The sequence below is a fragment of the Sceloporus undulatus genome, chromosome 8 (genome assembly GCF_019175285.1).
Source record: "Sceloporus undulatus isolate JIND9_A2432 ecotype Alabama chromosome 8, SceUnd_v1.1, whole genome shotgun sequence".
Lineage (NCBI taxonomy): Eukaryota > Metazoa > Chordata > Lepidosauria > Squamata > Phrynosomatidae > Sceloporus > Sceloporus undulatus.
The window spans coordinates 20,054,432-20,064,225 of record NC_056529.1 but is presented as its reverse complement, the minus strand read 5'-3'; the positions used below and the strand labels follow the sequence as shown (position 1 = coordinate 20,064,225).

The 9,794-nt window shown below is 44.8% G+C and overlaps 1 protein-coding gene across 5 annotated transcripts in view; it reads left to right on the top strand.

The window, feature by feature from the left end:
• Nucleotides 1-9,794, top strand: part of GSE1 (Gse1 coiled-coil protein) — a 347,503-nt gene that overhangs the window by 91,092 nt on the left and 246,617 nt on the right. For all 5 annotated transcript variants that reach the window (XM_042480729.1, XM_042480725.1, XM_042480724.1 and 2 more), the window contains exon 2: nucleotides 4,554-4,716. In XM_042480729.1, coding sequence (XP_042336663.1) covers nucleotides 4,554-4,716 — 163 coding nt within the window. The remainder of the gene's footprint in view (nucleotides 1-4,553; nucleotides 4,717-9,794) is intronic.

The window sequence follows — 9,794 nt, the reverse complement described above, 5'->3', positions numbered from 1 at the left end:
GAAGAGTTTATTGCTGACATTTCATCAGCATCTGTGGCTGGCATCTTCAGATATATATATATATATATCTCTCCAAGTCAGCATTCTCTGAAGATGCCAGCAACAGATGCTGGTGAAACGTCAGGAATCAACTCTTCTACAACATGGCCACATAGCCCAAAACCCCCACAAAAGACTATTTTCCCCATGGTTCGGAGACAGAGGTGCCCTCCAGTCTCCAAAGCTCCCAGCCATGCCTGGTCGCAATGCAAGTCACTTAAGTGATGCCATTCAAAGGCTTGTGGGATTTGGTGAGTGTTGTTAGCAGTTGGTGCACCGGGGCATTGCCATAAATTAAACCATTCCAGGAAACAAATGGTAGATTTCCACACCCTGGCTGTTGTGTGCATGTGTGTGTGTGTGTGTGTGTGTCATTGAACCAAAGTGCTTTGTGATGGAGTTTGAACAAGCCATTCATCTTCTTTAACTGCCCTGGTTTTAGAGGACTAATCCTTAAAAAAAATGGATCCACATTTTTTAAAACTCTGTTCTGCCTGTCAGCCCAAAGCCTGTGTGTTCATAAATCAAAGGTAGGAAAGGAGAAACAATGGGAAGGAAGAAAGGGGAGTTCCCGCTTTTGACAAAGGATGCATCTGCACTGCAGAAATAACCCACTTTTATACCACTTTAACTGCCATGGTTCAATGCTATGGAATTCTGGGGATTTTAGTTTTGTGGCACATTTAGCCTTCACCGTCAGACTGCTCTGGTGCTACCACAGACTACAAATCCCCAGGATTGAGCATTGAGCCATGAAAGTTAAAGTGGTGTCAAACTGGATTATTTCTGCAGTGCAGATGCAGCCGTGGGTAGCTTTTTTTGTGCGACCCTTCCTCTCCCCAACCCCTCACACTTGGTGACCTGTTCTTCTCTTGCATATATAACGAACCAACCTGTTCCTTTTTGGTTTTCCTTTCAGAACATTCTGCAGTTTGAGGTGTGGGTCACCACTAGAGTAAGAGGCGCTTGGATTTAAATTTTCCTGGAAAGCCAAAAAACCAGAGTATTATGCCATCACATTTAATAGTAGTCATCAGTGATAAACTATAATAATAGTATCAATATTCTGCACTCCAGTTGCACACCATAAAAAAAATCCTTCAGCAGATGTAGGTTATGCTAATTGAGTCCATGTATGCACCATTTCCCCTAGTTTACATAATTTATTCTGTGTTTATTAATGTGCATAATTATATCTGCTTCTGGTGGACATAGGGCCAAGGCCTGCAAAAGGTAGTCCAGCCATTTCTCTTCTGCCCACCAGAAATCTTTCTTCAGCTTCAGACACCTCAAATCTTTCCAGCCTTCCTTTGCAAAAAAATAAAAACCCAACTCATAGAATCACAGAATCATAGAACAATAGAGTTGGAAGAGACTGCAAGGACCATCCAGTCCAACCCTGTTCTGCCATGCAGGAAATCCAAATCAAAGCCAACCAGCCTCTGTTTAAAGACCTCCAACGAAGGAGACTCCACTATAATCTCCGAGGAAGGAGTTTGTTCCACTGTCAAACAGCCCTTACCCTCAGGAAATTCCTCCTAATGTTGAGGTGGAATCTCTTTTCCTGTAGCTTGCATCCATTGTTCCGCGTTCTAGTCTCTGGAGCAGCAGAAAACAAGCTTGCTCCTTCCTCAATATGACATCTTTTCAAATATTTAAACAGGGCTATCATATCACCTCTTAACCTTCTCTTCTCCAGGCTAAACATCCCCAGCTCCCTAAGTCTCTCCTCATAGGACATGGTTTCCAGACCCTTCACCATTTTAGTTACTCTCCTTTGGACACGCTCCAGTTTCTCAACATCCGTTTTAAATTGTGGTGCCCAGAACTGGACACAATATTCCAGGTGGGACCTGACCAAAGCAGAATATAGTGGCACTATTACTTCCCTTGATCTAGACACTATACTGTTATTGATGCAGCCCAAAATTGCATTGGCCTTTTTAGCTGCCACGTCGCACTGTTGACTCATGTTCAACTTGTGGTCTACTTTGACTCCTACATCCCTTTCGCACATAGTTTCAGTCAGCCATGTGTCCCCCATCCTATATCTCTGCATTTTATTTTTCCGCCCTAAGTGCAGTACCTTACATTTCTCTGTTTTGAATTTCATTTTGTTAGCTCTTTATTTTGCTTCTTTTTAAAAATGAAAACAGAGATTCCTAGGGAAAGATGCTTTTGCCCCAGCTACTACATTTTTCACTACTTGCGTTGCAGAATGGAATTGTGGCATGTTCACATGCATACCTGGACACCAGAAAAGTTACTTTTTTGGGGCCACAGCTCCTAGAAGGTTTTTGGAAACTGTGGACAAAAGAAAGAAAGAAAGAAAGAAAGAAAGAAAGATACATTTCCAAGCTTTGATTGATTGAGTGATACCAAATTGAAACCATGCCCTATGAGGAGAGGCTTAGGGAGCTGGGTATGTTTAGCCTGGGGAAGAGAAGGTTAAGAGGTGACATGATAGACATGTTGAAGGAATGTCATACTGAGGATGGAGCAAGCTTGATTTCTGCTGCTCCAGAGAGTAGAACATGGAGCAATGGATTCAAGCTGCAGGAAAGGAAATCCCACCTAAACGTTTGGAAGAACCTCTTGATGGGAAGAGCTTTTTGAAAGTGGAAGACACTGATTCGGAACGTGGTGGGATCTCCTCCTTTGGAAATTTTTAAACAAGCTGGTTGGCCAAAATGTTTTGATGGCGTCTTCCTGCATGGCAGAATGGGGTTGGACTGGGTGGCCCTTGGGATCTCTTCCAGTCCTTAGATTCTATGGCACACAGCTGATCACTATGATCTTCTTTGTCCATGGAAGACTGGGTGGGTTATTCAGGGAAGGCCTGTCAGAAGAGATCTGTTTTGACAGCCCTTTTGAAGGATCTCCTCTGATAGGCCATTCCATAATTTGGGAGCGGTGGATGAAAAGGCCCTCTGAGTAACCACCGTCAGCCTGGTCTTTCTTGGTTGAAGAAGGTTTTTCCCAGAGGACCCAAGTGCGCAGGGCAGATTGTATGGAAGGAAGCGATTCTGCAAGCAGGTTGGACCCAAGCCATGTAGGGCTTTAAAGGTCATCATCAACACCTTGTACTGTTAATACTTAATACTCAAACCACTTTTGGAGGAAGGCAAAATGAGGGCTGGGTGGGGCACATGGCACCTGTTTCCTTGCTGTCAGGTTTGCATTGCGTGCTGCACCCTCTCTCTTTGATCCTTGAAAGAACTGCAGGGCAGGACTTGGTGTTTTTTACCCTGTGGAGATGGATGAGGATGAAGGCCATGCTAGTTTCAAAAGGTCTGAAATGGATGGGACGGGCCATTCATCTCCAGGCAAGAACAATAACGGAAAGGATGGACAATCTCCCTCTCTGAGGGTCGACCTGCCTTGCCTTTGCATTCAGACTCTGGCCTCTTTGCAGTCCATGCTCAAAATGTGTCTCACAGTGGACTTCCATTTGAGCAACCAGTCACGCAGCTGGTCTGCCTGTTGCAAGGAGAATAGGGCGATTCAGAAAGTAGGTTCACTATGGATACATTTCCTGGCACCTGCAGTGGGACTTGGTGGGGGCTTAAGGGGATTGCAATCTGAGGATTAAATTGCTTAAGATGGAGTGGAAATAATTTATACCACAGTTGACGTTTCCCAACAGCCAGGTTGCACAAACTGATGGTGTGTTCAAAGACAAATAAACAACAGTCAAATGGATTGCAAGATTCATCCATAGCAAAAGGCCAGGCATTATCTTACAAATTTCTTTCTCGTTGGTTAAGGCAGTGCTTCTCAGGCTGTTTGAAGTGAGGGACTTGTTTTTCGGTGTGGCAGGGACCAAAACTGAACTTATATTTACTGTGTACAATTCCTTCCTTCCTTCTTTCCTTCCTTCTTTCTTTCTTTCCTGTAAACTTGCCCTGTCACCAATGGCCAATGGCTCAGGGACTGGCACTGGTCCAGGGACCTCCAATTTGAGCAGCACTTGGTTAAAAGATGTACATTGATTTGTGCTCACTTAGTAGGATCATTCCCTCAAAGCATTTGTATCCTAGCTCCTGCTGGGAAGCACTAGTATCGAATGGAAAGTAAGCCTCTGCATCAGATATAATGGGACTCATTTCCAGTGAGCTGATTCCCTCACTTGATATGTACAGTCACAGACAAAAATAGGTTTTCTGTTCCATCCTGAAAGTCATGGCTGCTGCTACTGCATCTGTGCATCTGTGTGGTGTGCCTAGAGTATGGAAAAGAGGGACTATAACTCCCGGAGTCTCCCAGGTAATAAGGCCAATAGCCCATAGCAGTTGTAGTGGAGAGTTGCACCTTCCAAATAACCTTTCCAAGGTCAGTGAACATGCTGCAATTCCCATACGAGGATGAGAAATGTGATTGTGGTGTTGCATACCCCAACAACAAATCCATGTGGGGCCCAGAAAAGTAAATGGTTCTCCTGTTGTTAGAGCTGATCCATTGCAATGCCCACCAGAGACCCTTATAGACTTCTTTGCTTTTTTTCTCTCTTCCAGGCCTCTCCAGCCTTTCCTTTGGAGGCACCTGCACTAAAAGTAGCAGCCAGCGAGCCCACCCAGCGCCCGCCGGGCACCTCAGAGAGCGCAGCGGCAGGGAACGGTGCCACTCAGGATTACAGGGCCGGCTTGGATGCGGAGGGTGCAGCCCTGACATCTACAAGTAAGCCCTGTATTTGTTGTCACTGTATGGAGCAACCTCTGTGTCCTGATGTGCAACTGCCAAACAACACAAGGCTGCAGAGCCCAGGATGTTTGGGATCTGTGCCTGTTTGGTTTACAGTGATGGGGCAATGAACAGGGTGTGGGAACACAGTTGGAGCAAGAGATCTGGATGAGCTTTCATACATACATACACACTTATGTTACTTGTGGTGGGAAGGGGGAGTTTAGTAGCATAACGACTGAGCTGTTCTTCAGTTTGAGAATCCAGTCATGTGTTTGCTGCTGCTTTTCAGTAAGCAGACTTCTTTATCCATTGTTCTTTTAAAAACCAAAGTTAGCTTTGTAGCCAGTTCCTCGCTGTGCACCAAGATGGGGCTACAGGAAGCCTAAAGAGTCAGCCTGGTTTGACAGTAACTCTTACAATGGTTGTAAAAAGCACAGGTCCTTTTCCTTGCCAGTGCTCTTATTAACGGGAATTCTGGAGCTCTTGTGCTATTTCTGCCAGGGTTTTCCTGGAATAGATGTAAGATCTTCCTGCTGTTGAGCCCAAACCCAGATGTTCCAGTCACACGTACAGACCTCTGTCTTCCCTTCCAGTGGGTAACTTGTTGGCTGGGTCAAAGGCGGAAGGCCGCTCCTGGGCATTGGTGTCCCAAAGCTAGGTTTGGCTGGCTGCCATTTGGGACTTTTACCATCCTCCCTGTTCAGGAGTTGCAGCATTCCTAGAAGAGGCGTCTCTCCCTTCCTCCCTACCTCCTTCCATAACACACAGAGTTCCTCCCTCTTTCTTTGACTTACACACTTAGACACAGACACCATCTTCCAGGCCTACTCTGTACCAGGAGAGCCACCAGAGTCTAGACCTTTTACTTGGATGATAACTACAATCCACTTGATTACAGGCATGAAGTGGCATCGTGTGCCTTATGGGTGCATAAGCATATTGGGTTGTAGCACTGGAAATGTAGACCAGAGAGGTCAGAAGGAACTGGAGAGAGATTTTGCTTTCCATGCGCCAGGGTAGGAGGGAGAAGAAAGGCACTCAGGGACGCTTGTGGACCCGGCTTGCTGTGGGAAGTTGGCATTGGTGGTAGGGTGGCTACAAGGTTGTGGGAACTTATTGTATGGCAGCCCTAAATGGACACAACAGAGGCTGTTCCCTTGGGATGGCAGTAGGCACCTGGGTTGTGTGCGTTCACATGCAGCAGTTGCTTTAGTTTAACCTGAGGTTTCTCAAACCACGGTTCCCTGGAACCCTAGGGTTGTGAAAGCGGTTGCTAAGAGTTCCGCAAAAGATTGTGAATGAAAACATTAGGGTTTTTTAAAAAAAAATATGACGTGCATTAGAGATAAAGATGTAGAAAGAAAATATAGATGAATCATATTATATATGATTACGGTAGCAAGAATAATTTATGCTAAAGTATGGAGACAAAAACAAACCCTGATGGAAGAGGAATGGATGGATAAATTGGGAAAAGCTATGGAAATGGACACTTTGACGGCACTAATTAATGAGAGGAATAAAGAAGAAATTGAAAGAGATTGGGATTGTTGGATTTTTTTAAATTGTGTAATAAAATGTAAAAAAAAATAGGGTTTTTTGTGTGGGGGGGCTTAGATGTAGATATAATTTTGGTGCAGGGGTTCCTTGAGAGCTGAAAATCACTTCAAGGGTTCCTCCAGGGTAAAAAGATTGGGAAAGCCTGGTGTAGCCAACAATGATGAGAAAGGAGCCAAGGGGCGGAAGATTAAGGAGGACTCACTCGGTTGCTCAACAATGCCTCTTTCCTCCTTTGCAAAGTCTAGAAAGTCACCAAATCCACACCTTCCCAGAACCCAGAGAATTGTTTCTGGCCTGGAAAGCAAAGCAAAGGAGAGGAGGATATTCTCTGAACATCCCGTAGCATTCAGCTCCGTTCTGAAAGGCAACCCATTTCCAGGTCTGAGACAGCTGGACCATTTCCCCAGCACTCTGCTCTGGGAGATCATTTCAGCTGAACATGTGGGTTCTTTTTTTGCATCCAGTTGTGCCCCTCAGTACCGTGTTTTCCTGAAAATAAGACACTGTCTTATATTTATTTTTCCTCAAGAAGACACACTATGGCTTATTAATTTTGGTACAACAATCTACATTTATTCAAATATAGTTAAGTTGTCTTCTTCTGGAACATTGTCATAACTTTCCAAACCCAGAATTCCATCCTGAATTTCTTGTGACTCCATTTCCTTTAGAAACATTGGCACCAATCTTTCTGCTCCCTTCCATTCCATGCCGGGCCTATCACTATATCTTATTTTCGGGATATGGTTTAGAAATCCTGCTATGGCTTATTTTATGGGTTCTCAACCTGTGGGTTGCAACCCCTCTGGGGTTCGAACAACCCTTTCATGGGGGTCGCCTATGACTGTCAGAAAACACATATTTCCAATGGTCTTAGCAACCAAGACTCATATTTTTATGGTGGGGGGGGGTCACCACAACATGAGGAACTGCATTAAATGGACACAGCATTAGGAAGGTTGAGAACCACTGCGCTAAAAGCACCAGATCCCATCTGATCTTGGCAGTTAAACAGGGTTAACTCTGGTTAGTACTTGGATGGAAAACTGTTTCTTATAAGAGATCCTCCTCTTCATGAAGAAGGGTGGGAGGGAGAGAAACCCAGCAGAGCTTCTTTGCAGCCACCTGGCGGTGTTATTCTGGAATAAGGGGGTCAGAGAGGGTCTTTTGTTAATTTGTGAGCTATTTACTGCCAGGCATCTGGGAGCAGGCGCTATGGCCTGGAACGGGGCATGCAAAGCTCCCTGTGTTAATTGCCAGCGTCGCTTGGCAGAGGCACTGAGTAATGGCATGTTGGATGCCTGATGTATTTCATGCACTGGTTCCCAATGGCGGGGCCTTTGTGTTCCTGGTCAGGATCTTGGCTGGGAAGAGACGTCAAAGTCATGTACCAACCATCATGTGGGCAAAACAAGGTTAAGGAGAGCGGTTGGCTTGGCCACACATGGTTTGCTTCTTTCCTCTTTCCTGCATCCACTGAAGGCACATTTCAGCATAGCATTTTCCTCCCTGGCACATATAGAGTCGGCCCACCATATCCACGGATTTTTTTAATGCACAGGTTCAACCATGCACCATCCACAGCTTAAAAATATTCATATATATATATGTTCCAAAAAGTAAAGCTTGGTTTTGTCATCTTATATACGGGACACCATTTCACTATACCATTGTATATAATGGGACTTGGGCATCCACAGATTTTAGCATCCACACAGAGACCCTGGAACAAAACCCCAGTGGATACCAATACACTGTATTGCATGGGAGCCAGAAGACCTGCAAATAAAAAGTTACCGTCTGAAGTAACTCTCTTATGATCCATGTATTTGAATCGCCTTTGTTCACATTGGTTGGCCAAAACCTGTGCCTTTATGACAAAATTGTTTCCTCTCCCATCTTTCTTTGAGAAATCAGGAATGTGGGTCGCAGCTTTTGTTGTCAAGTCGTTTCTGATTTATGGTGACCCTATTTACTTGGCAAGCTTTGTTCAGAGGGGCTTTTGCCTTTGCCTTCCTCTGAGGCTGAGAGAGTATGACTTGCCCAAGGCCACCCAGTGGGTTTCCATGGCCGAGCAAGGATTCGAACCCTGATCTCGAGTTGTAATCCAGTGCTCAACCACTGCACCACACTGGTTGCATCTTACTACAGTATTTGTGAGCCGCCTTGGGAGAAAGGCAGCATAAAAAGAAAATAAATATGTGCCAAATTCGCAGGTGCATGAGATAAACACACTTGGCTGAGAGCACCCAAGTCCTATGCGCATGAATGCATTTTCTTCATAAGACTTACCCAGTTGGTGCACATACTTATGCTGATGCCACAAATGCGTTCAATGCAGAAAATTAAGGGGCGAAAAATATAACAGGCATGGCTTTGCTCTAGATTAGCGAAGGCAGGAAGATAAAAAGTTTCTCATACCTTGTGAGAATTGCTGATAAGGGCATTTGTTCCTTTTGCGTCTGTGTAACAAAATATTGCAACCGTTTCTTTCTTTCTTTTTTGGAAAGGGAGGCAACAATTTACTTGTTTCTTAAAAGGGAAGCCTATTTTATGTAGTAAGCAGTTAAGACTGGGTGGCCTAGCTGAAGCAAGGAGATGGGAAGGAGACTAAAGCTCCATCCGTACTGCAGAAATAATCTGGTTTGACACCAGTTTAACTGCCATGGCTCAATACGGTTCTGGGAACTGTAGTTTACTGTGGCACCAGAGCAAAAAAGGAGCAGGTTTGCCATGGCCTTCCCTTAAGGCTGAGAGCATGTGACTTGCCCAAAGTCACCCAGTGGGCTTCAATGGCTGAGCTGGAATTCGAACTCTGGCCTCCAGAGTCCTATAGTCCAGCATTCAAACCACTATTTTTAAGGGTTCTTATCTTTTTAATCTGCATCTTAATCTTTTAGTGAGTGATTCGTTTTCATACTGTAACAGGCTTAGTTCTAGTTTTCGGCCTAATTTTGTACGGCTTTTAAATTGCAAGCCGCTTGGAGTCCCAGCTTTGGGGACAAAAGTGGGATATGAATAAAAAGCATCAGCAGCATCCAGCATCTTCTATTCAAATGGTTCTTTGCTGGGAGGAGGAAAGATGGAAGCAGCAGTGACAAAATCAAATATAATTTACATTAATAAATAAATAATAAATAAACACAGTATGGCTCCAAATTCCATGACGGCTGAATAAAAAGCCTTATTTGAAAGCCTTTCTAGTTATTGGAGGAAGATGGACATATAGTCCTATTTATCCTCCGCAGGCCATGATATTCTCTAACCTTGCCTTTTTCTGAATTGTAGAGATCCTGCATAGAGTCCGCCCGGTTTGGGTGTTGTGGACTCTGGAGACTTGGGTTCGAATCCCTGCCCAGCCAGGGAAACCCACTGGCTGACATTGGGCAAGTCCCACTTTGCCAGCTTCCGAGGATGGCAATGCCCAGCCTCCTCTGGACCAACCCTGCCAAGAAAACCCAGCCATAGGTGTGCCAAGAGTTGGCAATGACTTGGAGGCACACGCCAACCGC